Here is a 17,002-nt window from a genome sequence, read left to right as displayed (position 1 = left end):
TATATAACTTTCTGTTTTTTTTATGTAATATTAAGTTTACCAAAAATGTTCTTTGTTATAAAAGTAGAGAAACAATTTCACATTGTGTAGATATAGTAAGTTTGAATTATATAAAATTCAAAGTAAACTTTATCAAGAACGTATTAAACTATTGTTAATTATGATATTTTTGCTAAATTGAAAGAATATAGACCTCTCATATTCGTAGATATACTCTCAAAATGTAGAGTCTCCTGAGTTAATAAAATTATTTTGAAACCGTTTTTGTTTTATAATTCTTAATAATATCAAAAGTTTAATTGTTTCGCATGATATTTTCACGTGGTTCGGGTATAAATTTATACAAATTTCTAATAATTCATAAAAATAATTTCTACAATTGTAACATGTCTCAAATATGTAATATATATAGCGGTTAGAATACTTTATATAGAAATAAACATTGAATATAATTTGATAAAACAACTTTTATCTTATACTAGCTGTGCTCCGCGGGATCACCAGCATTGCTCCGCTCCTGTTAGTCTGAGCGTGATGATATATAGCCTTCCTCGATAAATGTGCTATCTAACACCGAAATAATTTTTCAAATCGAACCAGTAGTTCCTTAAATTAGCGCGTTCAAATAAACAAACAAAATCTTCAGCATTCAAAATAATATAAAAGTAAGTATCGATTTATTATTTAAAATGAAATAAATTAATTGTGTCTCGTCAACGTTATTATTACAACGAAAGTAGCGTAAAACAACATAATCTTCAAACTTTGTGCTTCTATTTTGTAAACAAATTACGGTTTTCCAGAACAAAGTGCTACAATTTATGTCCATGAAGGTGTTTCTCGTCTACTTTATTCACGACACGAAGATGAATGTAAGGGTTTTTACGAAAATAAAGGGTAAATCTTCAAATAAACGACACTATTATTTTTATTTATAAAGAGCTGTTTTGTCAAATGGAATGTGGGTGTATATTACTGTAATGGGCATATTTAGGAACATTGGATATAAAGATTTCTTAATTTCCACGAAATAGAAGGACACGGTACGCACAATAAGTACTTACATTAATATAATTATATTCCTTTTTTTTATAGTTCGTGAAATAGTCATTGAAACGTTTGAGTAGATTTGGTATTATAAGAAATAGTTGTTTTCAATTACCTTGATACTAAATTATCTAAATTTGACACTAATGTTAACTATTTTTGAATTACTGCGGCATTTTCTCTGCATTTTTTGCCAGGTTATATTTGAGTAGAGTTCAGTAGTAACTTTTTATGATAAAATGCTTATTAATATAAACAATATTATTTAGATGTTGCTACTATTTGTAGTATGTACTGATCTACCAACTAGATTTCTATTTCCGTTGAGTTATTTCAGAATACCTAGCTCATTTATCTAATATTCAGACATGCGTTGACATCCAATGGAAAGTCGTCCAGTTGGGTTTATTTGAATTTTCAGGTAATTCGTGTTGAATTTTTGAATTTTATGTGCAGAATTACGTCATAATATTATGAGCTTTACTTTGAAAAGAATAGGATGGATTTTCATAACAATTTATTCAAAATACTTCATTAAAAAACTTTTTTATGAGAAGCGCACTTTATTCTTTGGGTTCATTGCGTATCGCTCACATTTCTATAAATATAGAGTAATTACAGTATAAATAGTGCCTTAATGACAAATGAATCCATAGATGTGAATGTGATATTTCCCAACTAACTACATTGTCGCTACATTTTACTTGCTCCAACCTTTGACCTATTTAAGTAATAGACGCGACGTGAATATATGGCCTCGTCATTTAATCGAATATGAAACAGTCAAATCTTCTACAGATGTTATTTATGACTGTTAATGAATCTCCTCTTCAAAGATCGTAAAAATAGCAGTCACGAATAAATATAGAGTGATGATGTTACAGTATTTGCTATTTGTATTTGAAATGAACATAAACTTGTGATTTCTTATGTACGTTAGCCGTCAATATAATGTCAGACGTTTTTTCTGTAGTCTAAACTAAACTAAACGAACACAATTCTTATTATTTATTTCACAACCAAAGGTAGAGCGGCAATTTTGCCTTCATAATCAAACATTAAATTCGTTAAAATGAAAAAGACATTGAAGGTTTAAAAAATCATTCTAAAGTAATTTAATTTCGGAGTATGTACTTGACGTTAGTTGAAATTCACTAAAGATTAATTTGAAACTTTGAAGAATAAATAAATAAGATTACAGATTTTCATTTTAAAGATCGAGTCGACATTCTTTTATACTTAAATATCGTCACAATTTCATCTTTGAAAAGTTCCAAAAGTGATAATTTATAAAAATAGTTCAAGAATGTGAGTAAAACAACATATTCAATAAACGTATTTAATGACTGTTTAGAAAGTACCTATACTTAAATGTGTTTACGCTTTAAGAAACATCAATAAAACGATGTTTACATTCAGCTTAAAATATTTTATGACCCAAAAAACAGCGTTATAGTTAATTCCCATTGTGTAAGAATAGCGTGAAGGCAGATTATAAGCTCGAGTTAGCAGTCAGATCTATATATCTGTTTCGTGTTTTACGAGCACTATCCGTAATGGTTCAATTGTAGCTCTCTTGTTTTATAAACAGCAATTTATATGGGTTTCTACATTTATTCATTCAATATACTAAACCGTGATGTGTATCGTGTAGTTTATTTGTTTGTTTGCTTCATTGTATTTACCGGCAAGTAGTCAAACGAGAACTCTTACTGGATTGAGATTCTTTTAGTTATTGGCGATCGAACCATTGGCGATCGAACTTTGGTTCTAGTAGGTACCTACTATGTCAATTACAATGATAATTATGGCCTGAACCTTCATAGGAGGCCCGTGTCTCTACTCTCTGCAGTGAGAACATACCTATTATTAATTATTATATAGTCTGATGATGATGATAAAGAGTATACTTAATTATTTCTTCGAACTAAATCATGATATATTTTAAATATTCATCAATAATAGCACTAAAATACAATATCTACATACTATGCTATAAAAATGACTAGGTTATTTTATTATTAATCGAATACTGCTGGAGAAATGCTCGATACGTAATTTTAGCTTTAATAATAATTAATTGAAGCCTGTTAACCGCGTGCTAGAGAGCTCCAAACATCTAAATATAAGATTTCACATTATATACATTCTATAATCTAATGTAATATTATATAATATTATGAAAGTAATTGATATTGAACAGGATAATCAATTTCTGCTCTCTTTAAAAAAACTGATGTAAATTCTGAATCACAATTAGAGCAGTTTACGATTTATCGAATTCAAAATTGATTAGAAAGAAAATAGCTAAAGTTTTTATCTGAAAAGTTCTAGACATTGTAGTATTATAACACCTTTTCGCCCCTTTTAATAAAAACTCAAGAAGTTGTGAAACTTCTTTTGCTGCTCTGTTTTAATTTATTTAGTTATATGAATTGACTTTTACTTGTTCTAAAGTAGGTGATACTTTTTAATTGGAAAATTGGTAAATTGGTAAATCATTGTTTCACAAACACAATAATATGTAGATAATTAAGAAATATTGTTAATATGTGTTATTCTATATAAACGGTGGATACTGGATACAAACAAACAAACAAAAATACTTTGTTGTGCACCACAGAGAGAAGTACAAGTAAGGACACAATATAATACAATACAATTTAAATTCGGCTTTTAAGTACCTAATAATTTTCATAACCTGACTAGTCACCCAATGATAAAAGAAATAATGTATTCAGCCGTACCACAAAGCAAATGTCACATACCAATCTGAATATGATAGGAATTCCATTAGCGAGGCGCTCGGAATTCAATTTACATGTAAAGTATTTTCGGGTAAAAATCAAATACCTAAGTCAAATTGAAGGATAAATATGGATAAGTAACACATTGTTAACAACCAAGAGTACATGCGAATTAGTCATTGTTACCAGCGCTGAATTACAAGTTTTTATAGGAAAAGGAGGAGGCTTTTACCATATAAGGGGTCTGTGGAAACTGGAAATAAGAACGAAAGCAAAACTAACATTACTTACTAAAATAGAATTCAGTTTTACTAACAACTAACAAAACATTTACAATCTAAATTATTATTTTCACACGGAATAAATGCTTATAGGAATAAAATATAGGACAATAAAAATTATTTTTTTGTTAGTTAAACTTTAAATAAGTTTATTTTGAAGATGTTTTTGATGATAATGTCCTTGATTGTTGTCAATGACTGAATTTCCTTCCAAAGCCGGATATTGCTGGCCTGGAAGGGTCGCGTCGTCTACAATGGTATAGATGTTACAAACGCGTGAACGTGGAAATATGTTTATGAGAAAATATTTTCTAAAAATGATATCGAAAATTAATATATTTTACGAAAATACTTTAACACTGAGTATAACCAAAATATACGTACTCGCTTTAAAGTTATTATATTAATCTCATTTGTATGCTTTAGTGTCTTCAAAAACAGAAATTAAAGTTTCTAAAATAGAAAAGCAATTTTCATTTTGAAACAATACCTAATAGACTTTTCTCTCATCTCCTTGCTTACTACTTCGTCTGAATACGGTTTGTACGCACACACAAGAAAGCTTGTATGAAAGGAAATATATTTTAGTAAAATATTGTGAATACGGAAACTCTTTAAGCTCTTGGGAATAAAGTAAATCGGGTTCACGAGCTTTACTCAACTGGCTTAGAGTCAGGTAAATACAAACCAATAATATTCGCTCGACCCAAGTGAATGTTCATTTTGAATAACATAATGAACAGAGAGAAAATTCATACCTTTTTCTTTTCGTATTGAAAAGGTAATTTTATGCTTGTATTAAAGCTTTTTCTTTTTACAGGTACAAGCGACCTGGACAAACAAGACTGGGACATGATTGAATTATTTATTTGTATTTCCTACTGATATAAAACTTACAACCATTCCAAAATCACGTCAAAAAACACCAAGATGTGCCCGGAAAAGAAGAGATAAAAAGTATAAAAAGGACAAGAGTCCCGCCATGTTTTCATTAACGAACGGCTGTGGTTGCGTCAACTTTGGTAGTGGACGGCGAACGCGGTCTATGGGCGACGACTCTTCGTCCTGTAGGAGCTCAGAAATCGAACAAGAAGTACCTAAGAAGTTGGGGAGAAGGGTCCTTAGTGGTGAATGCACGATGAAGGCCCTTGCACCTTTCCTGAGATTTTGGAAGAGAGACGATGTCAGCATGACGAAGGCAGAAAGAAGTAAGTAAAACATTATCATTGTACCTACAGTGTTGTACAGTATTAAAGTGACGAAATAATGTAGATTTTGATGATATGTGCGATGTATAAAATATTTTTTTTCAATTTATACAATTTAAAGGTATGACAAGTAGAGTATATAGAAAACACTTCAATTATCTCACATGCTATTTTTCCATTTCATAATAAGATCTAATAATTTAATTAATTATTATGCAAAGTAGTGCAAAGTCCGTTCGACAAGATGCAAACCATTATAAATGTACTCGTATACAAATGGAGTAGAATCTCTGCATCATTACAATATTTAAGGAATGTTAATTGGATTCGAGTTAAATCCTTTGGACATAAATTAACATATTTGGGATATGTTAGGGATAACAAGATTTATGTACATGTAGAGTTAATATTGTGTACTGTACAAATAACTGATTAATCGGCCGTTTTAAAAATAAAAAATGTCTATATTATTTACAAAGTAAAGAAAGTATCTAAATTAATAATGAAAAATATCTTGATGAGAGAGATATTATAATAATCCATACAAATGATTGTATAATTAACAGTAAGCAGATGTTCCAGCGTGTTTCGGAAACACAAACTCTTTCGGAATTCCAATTAAACACGAAATTTCAGTTTGCATTTAACTATTGGATTTAAAGCGAGTTCTGGTCCCACATGCTTGTTTAAAGGGATGGTTGCTCGAATGCGAAACGGAAAGTTCGTTATACAGCCTACAAGTCGGCGCCGAAATTGAATTAAAAGCAGGGAACGGTCTGATACGAGGCATTTAATCCTCGCAAAACTAAACCTCATTAGCTGCGGCTCCGATGGAATTGTGAATCTGGTATACATTCACGTCACACGTAGTCGTGCGTGTAATTTATGGATATTAATTTGTTTAATAATTGGGTTTTTGATTCAGATAAGAACTTTATTTAATACTAGTACTCCATATACATTATACATGGTATTATTATACATTCATTTTATTTCAATGTTACGTGCATGAAAGTGCAGTAACGTATGAAAATAATTTATACTGCATATCATTGTACGTTAAAGAGAATACTATTTAAACGTGAATAATGTAACGACTCTAACTAACTCTCTTTTATAAATTTTTAGAACTATACTCGTCTCGCGAATTGTCTGCAATTTTAGTCTGAAAGTATTCTTCACAGGTAAATTATCTACAACATTTTGTATTGTTGCAAGCCCTACTTTTAATTAACACTATGATGACAAACGCGTTAAGCTTACTGGCTCTACGACCTGACCTGACCTGGCTTAGGTTGACACTGGAAATAGCTTAAGCCATGTATATGCACAATATACTTGTATTAGCTATTAGACAGATTTAAATGATTTTAGTACTTATAGTTTTAGTCTTTATTTTCCCTAAATTATGTTTGATTTACCTTTATGAAATACGATCGAGTCAAATATGTACACAACTATAACATAATTTACGAACGTGTGATGCTTGACAAAGTTCCCAAGACAGTTTTAAATTCCTTTCAGTAAGAAATTAAACCTCTTAGTAAATGCAACCTCACTTTGCAGTACTCAATGCTGTATTAGTACTGCGGTAAATCTTTACGACCACCTACCAAGCTCCTAGGTACTTATTGCGAATTCTACACGAATAGGAAAATAAAATTTCTTCTATCGTATACATTCACCTTTTAAGCGTAAGGACATTGTATCTTGATTGTACAAAGAGCTATTCAATGCATTAATTTATACATTTTCTTTGTAGCTATGAAGGCAGCCATTTTAATACAGCAGTGGTATCGAAGGTATTTGGCGCGTATGGAAGTAAGAAGACGATACACATGGACCATTTTTCAAAGTATTGAATATGCTGGCGAACAGGATCAGGTCAAGGTATGACAAAACAAATACACACGCACATACACAAACATACGCGCACAATACAACACAATAAATTTTATCATCGTGCCTCGTGGTCTGAATTTAATACTTGTTTGGTTGTGAGATATAATGTATCTAAAGAAGCTTTCACGGTAAATTTAAACTAATAGATTTTAACGTAGAATAAACGTAGATTTAAGGCTGTTTCGCAATGCGATAATGTCGCCGCAATGAAATTAAATTGTAAAGAGTCTTTTCTTAGGCTTACACTTATATTTCTTGTAACTGTAAGTCTGTAATAAATAATAAATTATTTAATATGTTGTGTGTTAAATGTGTACGTATAATGTACATGGAAGCGTGAGTGATGCAATCCACACGTAATATTTTAAGTGCTTTTTAAAACATGACACGATTATCTAAATATCTCTGTAATTTATAGAGATTCAAGGGAAATTATGGCGGTGACTTTTTATAAGTCGAAAATAATAATTCAATAGCTGTAGTACCTAATATGTAGTTAGATATAATTATGATTTGTAATTTGTTTTACAGCAAGTTTCAAGATAGTTACCTAAATAGATTAGGATTTATATTGAATTGAAAAACAGTTAAACTAGCAGGGTTGTATTTTACCTACCTAGGTACTTTATTCACGTAAAGCTTTTTACTTTAGATACACAAAATAAAATATCAATCTTAGTATTTCATAACAAAGTTATAAAATCTTTGGGCTAAACATACTGACTCTTCAAATAGCGTTTGAATTTGCTCCCAAAAATATTCTCAATAAAGATAATGTGTAAACAATTTATGAAATGTGAGAAAGGAAATAATTTTGAATATAGGAGTGGCTGGATAACCTTTTTAATCAGGCAATTGTTGTAAAAGTATTTCAATAGCACAATATTTCAATACAAAATAATTATAATTTATGTAAGGAAAATTTAATTGAATTTCACCTAAATATAGAGCTTAGGCAGGCGCTACTCAATCGACAACCAAATCCCTCGTTAATGAAAGGCCACAAACCGACCGACTAATTTAATATTTAGATAGCTATTACTAATGACATTAATAAAGTTAATTTTTAATTATATTTACGGCGTAAAATTTTTCTTCTTACAAACTGGGTTGGTTGTTTAGTCTTAGCAAAAAATTATTTTCTCAAAATATTTTGTTTTGTTAGATATATGAGTCGCTTATCGTATAAGCTTTTATAAAACTAATGAAAGTGCTACCTCAATGGTTCTATTCGTTACTACGGAAAGATATTGATCAAATATATGACACGGAAATAGACGTGTTACGCGAAACTATAAATATATATGTCATCTATTTTAACACAAAATTATGACCAATAAATAAAATTTACAGGCTATATAAAATAATAAAATTTCAGATTCCTTTTTGTCATTTTACAGAAAACGTTAAGATGAAGGACATTTATGAAGCGTTATCCCTGTCTTGAAATTTATTAAGTACTTCTTAAATTAAATTAAGGTACAAAGATAGATAACGCTTGAGTGATTCATTTGGCGGTCGGGGCCACATAATGATTGAGCATGATCAGTCGAGCGAGTGCACAAATGACAAGATAATGTGTAAACTAGCGTAACATTTCTGAGACATAAGACATTTAACCTAACAATGAAGTTTAAATTAAAATTATTATGTAAATGTAAGCTTCTAAAGAATTCATTTCAGGACTTTTTATTTCGAGCTCATTTAATACTTTTTGTACTTGAAACATTTTAATAACAGAAACCTTTATTAAACGGATAGTTCGTTTATTTAAATACGTTTCAAATCCTCGTATTTAATAATCATTACATATAGGTATGTCAATGTCGTCTATACTTGGCAAAGGAGGTCTTACGTAGGCCTCTTAAAAACGTTAAGTTCTCAGTAATTAAGTAAAGGTCCTTTTTATGTCGTGCTTAAACGAACCGAAAAGCCGTAGGTAATGACTTTGATTAATTACTTTGGGATGTAATTATAGTTAATTTCTGTTTTTGCTATGAATTGCGTATTGAATGTATAGGTTTTTTTTATTAATTAGTCCAAACCATTACGTCAAAAAATGTAATGTGTGTAGCAGTACTAAGTATTTTACACTGAATTTTAGGTCGTGTTTTTATGTCGATATTTTGACCTATTTACAGAGGGAATGTAGGTATGTATAAGTATTTGTAATTCCACAGATTATAAAAATAGAGTTTATAATAAAAAAAGAGAGAAAAACTACATAATGTTATTACATTGTACATGTTTGTACCAGAGATTTATTAAACAGACAAGAAGATTGAGGGAATTAGTGCATCATTACAGCAATCCGAACGAGTACATAAAATACAATTATGTTGTTTTCTAAGTTAACAGTATATTCAATAAAAAGATCACACAAAACTTTTGTAATCACAATAATGTAGATAATATTTTATCTCCTATTCACTTTTTACTGTATTAATCGTAAAAATCGCATAACATTGTGACCTACTTGAGCTCCCCTAACAGGAGTTACAAAGAAAAGTTTAACACGCCTCTTGAGATCAGAGGAAGTAAAACGAGTGCTATTTTCCAGTTATACAACTTTTTCAACGCGTTGCTGAGTCACATGCGGGATACCACCGGCCGACCGTCCTCTGAGCGGACATCACGTACTGCCTCCGTGTGTGAGTATACAACATTATTTGCTTTAACCAATATAGGTAAATCCTTGCGCTCTATATGTTCCCACATCTCCCAGATATTCTCATATACTAGGAACTATTGTTTTAATAAAGTTTCACGAAGTTATTACCCATAAACTGGCGGATGCTTGTGGATGACCTCCGTTCCTTACGATCGGTTGTTAAGTCTGCTTCCATGCCATCTGTTACGAGTTATGATCAGATTTTGATGGACAAATAAAAATCACTTTTAAACTTTTATACCACCTATTAGGTAAAGTACGAAAACAGAATCAGATCAAAGAGCTATTTTAAAGTTTTGACCTTTAACGGACAACTAGAATAGTGTTTTCATTTCTAATTCAGAGGTATTGTATTGATCCACAAAATGCTTTCTGTAATTAATGCTTTATACTTTGTAACTTTTATACACAATGCATGGTGTATTGTTAAGGGAAGCATTAAATTATTTGAATCAAAAGTCATTAAATAATAACTGCAAATTATTTAATTTCATTATTGTGTACCCGATAATGAATTTAATTAATAATTTATTTGTCGATTCTTCATTTAAATATTTTTATAATACGCATAGTCTGTCAAGATCCAAGAATAATTATTGTCGCAGCGTCGCAGCTTTAGTTAAAGGAAATGTAGAAAGCGGAAGAGACCTACTTCTTCATGGCCCTTATTTGCCAAAAGTAGCACATTACACTGCGTTGCAGATTTCAATTCATTTTATATTGCATAATGGTCTTTACGGCTTTCTTGACCTTTGGCTCTTAGTGATATGTTTTAAACTAGGTCTTGATTATTTAAACATCTGCAATACAAAACCAGAATTTTGCAAGATTGTAGAAATAACAAGAACCCTTTTTATAGCTGTTACATTAAAAATAATATCTAAGATTAATCTTAACTTTCAACGTGTCGTAACAGTAGTTTGTAATATTGAGATAATGAAACACATTTGGCACATGATATTAATTGTAATAAAGTACTATGTCGTGTCCTTTGTGTTAGGCTTTAATTATTGCTTTGTATACAATGTCGTGATACAGATTTTTTGTCCAAACAAAATTGTACTGTTGTCATGTTAATGTAGGTATTGTTTTATGGGCAGCTTTTAAAACTTAGGTAAAAGGTAGAGTAGAGGTATAAGTAAAATATACTGTTTGTCTTTATTTTCAATATCGTTTTCACGATTTCTGAAACCGACTTGTGTATTTTGCTGTCGAGATAAAATAGCAAATAAAAATATAAGAGTTTACGCATTAGGTAAATGGATTTACGGCCTTAGAAAACGTTTATTTAGGTAAGAAGATTGAAGCCCCGTAAGATACCTGGTTTAATCCCGTAGAATTATGTGAAGCGAACATAAATTCATTTCAGCGGGTACACTTAATCTACATACAACTGCGGTAGGTGTTTGCATATAAAACAACTCGTGTAACTGAAGGGACTTTTGTCTCTGTCGTTTGCGGTTTCCACTAATGGATTATCCCGCTCCGTGATAAATAGGAATGTTATGTTATCCCTCCCTTCATAATATTGTTGTACGTTTATTTTAGTGGAACAAGTTTTTTCTGAAGAGTCTGACGAAGGCGGTGGCGTAGACGAAACCGCGCCGGCGAAATCCTCGCGTGGACCAGATATCGAGTTTCCGCTGAAGAGGAAAGATATTGACCTGCTGATTGAGGCATTCCGAAAGAAAAAGGTCGGTATATATACGAGAAATTTACCTACGCTCCACTTCACATTGGCTAGTAGTATTTACATTTGAGATTAGGCTTAATTCAAGGGACTAGGTATTTACTTTACTGTGGGTATAATTTGAATACTTTTTCTTTGGCATGCCTCGAGTCACGTAAATTACACGTTGTTTATGAGTTTATATTAAAGGGAACAACATTTCCAGCATCGTTTACATCCGAAGCACGTAGCGCAGATACTGAAAGAGGCCGCTCAAACATTGAAAAGGTTGCCTAATATTAACGTGGCCACAACCTCCATATCCAGCCAGATCACAATCTGCGGTGATTTACACGGAAAGTTGGACGACTTGTTGGTCATCTTTCATAAGGTAAATGTGCTTCATATTAATTAATATTATGTGTCATTGACCCACGCTAAACGGAGACGATTCTCGGGTAAACGCGTATATTTTAAATGGAATAATCCGATTATCATAATTGTATTCTATTTCATCAGAGGTTTTAGAAATGTTCGAATGTAACGTTTAAAGTTTCCTTTGCATTTATATTATACAGGATGTCCCAAAAAGTAGTGATGATAACGGAAGCTGGGAGGTAGAGGACCTAGAGGGCTATCCGAATCACCCACATGTATGTTATGCGATTTTTTTTATTTTCGGAGTTATGACGATTTTTAAATTTTTCGTCTATCGCTGAGTACGATGATATTTTCACTCATGGTGCGATGGTGACGTCAATTATTATTGACGACAATAATTATTATTATAGTAACATACATGGGGATTGACAATGGGGTAATTTTTATTTGAATTATCTATTTGCCACGTACCGATTATAATAAAAATACGCTAATGATATATGTATAGATATAATAAACTTGTTAAGCTAAACTCACCTGAGTTCACTGGTTTCACATAATTTTATTAACATTTTACGCCAACGTTACGTCTTTTACTCTTTTAGTAAAATCAACATGGGCGTCTATAATACAACCCGTATTATATTTATATGACGACGATTTATTCACAAGGGTTGGAATAGGATGTAAGGGATGCTGTATTATGTCGCATTAAATAAATGGAAATAACTGATCGAAACCCCATATCTTGCGTGGAGTGTCATCACGAAATTCATAAGATTTTCTTATTGCGATCATATTCGATATTCCGATGTCTACTTAATATTTAAATGTGAATATGTATGTTCCAAATCAAAAACCGAACATGTATTTATAAATTATTTTGTTACATAAGTAGAAAATTATGAACAAAGAAAAATTTCCCAGCGAAAACATGAAGCAAGCCAAGCATTTACGATGCTTTGTTAAACTTGGAACATTCTTTGTGTCAGAAACTTTTTGTTCTTAGCCGGTTCTATACTAAAGTAATGGTGTAGGCGTTAAAACCTACGTTCAAACTAATCTACTTGAAACATTTTGTTTAAAATTAAAACCACAGAGTCTGTAAACAGATTTGTATAATGTATATTGAATATGTTTATGAATTTAATCTGACCCACGCAATTTTGTCTGCTCTCAAAAGAAATATTCTTTCACATTTTTCAAACATTTCCCATTGATACTCAGTTGGTATTAGCTGTAAACTAGCCATGTAGCCTATTCAACACAAAAATTATTTGGTAGTAGCTCCTGCATAAGCTCGATGAAACAAACAAAATATTTAGATAACCTTATATAATGCATATTTGAAGATTTATATAATTCTAATTTAAGGTAATGAAAATTATCATCAAAGATTTTGAGCAAACGTATGTGAGCGTCTCTAGGGATTTCATTATGTGGCAATATGCCAGCGCGCTGACACAATCACAGCATTTTATTCAAAGAATGTAACAGGAAATGCGGCGTCAAACAACAGGAGAGGAAAATACTTCGAAATATGCTTCGAGCAAATGGAATTGAGTCGTTAACCCATTGACCTTTCAATCTATACCGGGCCCAATTTACGAGCCTGAAGTTGGCTAGTTAAAAATTTTCATGATTAGCTTTATACAAATATGTTTTAAATTGCCGTTGGTTGAATATTTTGTGGCCGTGAAAAGTAGACAACCTATTTAATCTCTTCTATCTACAAAACATGTCTCTTTTTTCTATAGAAAATTTGTCATAATTAGTTTGTCTTTCATCGTTTCAGATAGAGCACAGTCATAGTTCTAATTCACATAGGATATTTCCGAAAGCGTTGTATATCGCGGGGGTTTATTACGGACGCCATGACGTCAAAACTTGATAAGACTACCTAGTGGGCCACGGTAAACAATTAGGGAGCGGCGTACGCGTCATCCAATTTGTGCGATCTTAATACCACAACTGTTTGATTGATTGACCGCCTGTTACGTTTGTTTCAATAAATTACTATTGTTTTCGCTTTAATCTAGTGGAAAGGGAAATGAATAGATCCAGATATTATATATTTTCAAGCGTAAATTGTATCAAACTGTTTTATGGAAAATATTTGAATTAATATGAAGTTAAATTATAGCATACGTCTATAAATAATACGTAATTTGAATGCCTTTTAAAATTAATACATGTTCTAGATTCTATCTCGACATAAGCAACATTGTCTATGGAGTAATATGAGTTTCACGTAATAAAATGTACGAGAATAAGAGGTTTAAATTTACTTTGTATTTGATATACCAGTGTTGCATCGAAACGTATTCGTTTAAAGCAGATAAAGGCACATGAGGGATTTAGATAATATATTGAGGTGTTGGAGTATGCTGAACGATTTAGGAATTCGTTGTTCCCATGACAGGGGAAAGTTATCGCGTCAGATAATCGGGGAAAGGGCCCGCCAATCAGCAGGGCATTTGTCCGTAATACAGACAGAGGATAACAAGGTTCGTGTAAAGGATAACGATTGCGTAACACAGAGCTATCGATTGGTATTAGACGGTTGTGTTGTGTAAGTATAAGTCAGGGTCACCCTAGCATCTCTAAGGATTCTCGGCCTGAACTTGATTATATTTGCATTGTTTGTATGACGCGGTGCTATTTATCTTACATTTTTATAAGCCGCTTATGTAATAGAGGTTTATTTCTTACTAATGCCAACTAATGCGTTCCGCGTTTAAATAATTAGAAGTATTTTTATAGCGTATGTGTTAGAATGTGTCGTAAATATGTTTAATTGTTCAATTAAATCATTGTTAATGTGTTTGCCGATACATTTATTTTAATTTATAGTAATGGAATACAATCGTTTCAAAACGTATCAATCACTTGGGATACGTCTCGATTTATCTTCATTTGAATTTGAGCATTCGCAGTTGACGTTTTTATTGTACCGAATTTATCCACAGAACGGGTTGCCCTCGGCGGAAAATCCATACATATTCAACGGAGATTTTGTGGATAGAGGCAAGAAGAGTTTAGAAGTGTTGCTGCTGTTGTTGGCCTGTATGCTCACATTCCCCGGGGGAGTTTACCTCAATCGAGGAAACCACGAAGACCTAATTATGAATGCGAGGTTCGTGCCACGGTCAAATTTGTAAACTTAGTTGCGGAGTTCTATTTTGTTTTTATGGTTTACTGTAAGTTCACTATTTTTTCCAGGTACGGCTTCATACGAGAAGTTAACCAAAAATATCGGGTAAGTTATTGCAATGTCTGCAATTGTTTGTGCAATGTATATATTTTCGTAATTGTATTAAAAACTGCAGTATTGTTATATTATTTTAATTTCACTTGGTTATGGTGCATTAAATTTCAGTATTTGTAATACTTCCAATAATAAGAAAATAAGAATTAAAGAGTTAGAATCTCAATTATAGCTTATACCTACCCATTTCCCAATAGTCTTGAGTTCACTCCTGTTACGATTAAATGCGAGTAGAATTCTGAACACGTAGCAGCAAATTGAACGATTTCAATGTTTATGTTAAAATTAATCTTAATTACTTTTGAGGTTTTATTATTGTTGTTATTTCATGTCAGTTAGATTAAAGGCTCTATGATTAATCTAAATGTAGATATAAATCAATAAGATGACCATGAAAGGAAAAAAAAATTTTATAAATTTATTCTACCAATAGGCCACATTTACAATGTATTAATATTGGATTAAGGCTTAAAGGCTGAAGTATAGATATAAGGTTGAGTTATCATGCCAACACGCGTTGGGGTTATTAATCATTATCAAGCGAGTTTACTTTAACTAACAAAAAGGTAAAGACCCTAAACATTGTGGTAGATTAATTATTTTGTTTATCAACTCTTTAGTTAAATTTATTTTTTTATTTCTGTTTCTTGGGGTTATCATTCGTGAACGATAATAATAAGTGTTTAATTATTAATATATAATAGTATTACTAGGCACCGTAATTTGTACATCTTCATTAGATAAGATACGTTAGTTATCTACAGCAGGTATCTTATGCAGATATTGCAGTTTTATTGTATTGCAATACCTGCATGAGGTTGTTAATATTTGTGTAAAAATGTATTGGTATGCAATAAATGATTTGAATTTAGTTCTAAATAAACAAATTTTTATATGTTATTTTTCAGTTTAGTATAGGTATTTTTAACATGTTTATTTTTTACTCTAGCACAATGCAGAGCGACTATTGAAACTGATAGAAAACGTCTACCGCTGGTTACCACTAGGCACCATCATCAACAATAGAGTTTTTGTGGTACATGGCGGCATTTCGGACACCACTGACTTGGATATGGTGAAGAGTCTGGAAAGAGATAAGGTAAATACAGTTTTGAATATAAATATTTAATAATAGAATAATGGAAAAGTCTTGTGTTTAGTATTTTTACGTCCATGTCAATCTGTATTCACTGATGAGTGATGTCTTAAACATTATAAAAAGAGAATAAATTGAAAAACATAAGCATTTCTAATTCCTTCATAATATGAGATTTTAAGTGTTGATTTAAAAACTGCTTTTGCTCGTTCGAATGTTGCTTACAGTCATAACATTTTAAGGTTATTACCTTACCTCATACCTGCACCATTCATATCGTAACACATATTTTACTACAAAGTTCGCATGAAGCATGGTTTGTTTTCAGTATTGCGAGCGCAAACATCAACAAACATAACTCGACTTATGAGTGTTGTTTCAAAATATTACTATTGGAATTCTGTCAGTATTAGTAGACTTTACAAAAATGATTGTATTGTTTACTGTAGTTTGTATTTATATTTTTTATATTTAAATGTTGATTGTTAATGGAATTTACAGGATGATATTATGGTCGCTAAGCGACAAAGTCCCTTGAAATATAAATAATAATAAAAAATATTAGTAGAGATGGAAAGAATACTGAATAGGTCTTGTAAAGTTATATATTACTTGTATTTTTTTGTTCTCAATGCTTTTCCTCTATCAAAATACAGCTTTTAAAACCTGAAAAGTTTAGGAGCCTATTGATTGCTTGTGAATTTCTCACATCTTCATGTTATCACGTATTTG

General features: G+C 31.4%; 1 protein-coding gene across 2 annotated transcripts in view; it reads left to right on the top strand.

Moving 5' to 3' along the window:
- rdgC (retinal degeneration C) overlaps positions 1 to 17,002 on the top strand; it is a 48,552-nt gene that overhangs the window by 3,185 nt on the left and 28,365 nt on the right. The window contains exons 2-9 of one of the 2 annotated variants that reach the window (XM_089704003.1): positions 4,896 to 5,283; positions 7,046 to 7,173; positions 9,746 to 9,836; positions 11,405 to 11,550; positions 11,752 to 11,916; positions 14,876 to 15,042; positions 15,129 to 15,165; positions 16,124 to 16,273. In XM_089704003.1, coding sequence (XP_089560129.1) covers positions 5,058 to 5,283; positions 7,046 to 7,173; positions 9,746 to 9,836; positions 11,405 to 11,550; positions 11,752 to 11,916; positions 14,876 to 15,042; positions 15,129 to 15,165; positions 16,124 to 16,273 — 1,110 coding nt within the window. In that variant the 5' untranslated portion in view covers positions 4,896 to 5,057. Of the gene's footprint in view, positions 1 to 4,240; positions 5,284 to 7,045; positions 7,174 to 9,745; positions 9,837 to 11,404; positions 11,551 to 11,751; positions 11,917 to 14,875; positions 15,043 to 15,128; positions 15,166 to 16,123; positions 16,274 to 17,002 lie in introns of those variants that run through there. The other variant, XM_089704004.1, reaches the window with a different exon arrangement.

This window comes from Colias philodice, chromosome 15, assembly GCF_061535455.1.
Source record: "Colias philodice isolate Cphi_HAF_F1 chromosome 15, ilColPhil1 Martin Lab GWU primary, whole genome shotgun sequence".
Classification (NCBI taxonomy): Eukaryota; Metazoa; Arthropoda; class Insecta; order Lepidoptera; family Pieridae; genus Colias; species Colias philodice.
This window is presented reverse-complemented; position numbering and strand designations above follow the sequence as displayed.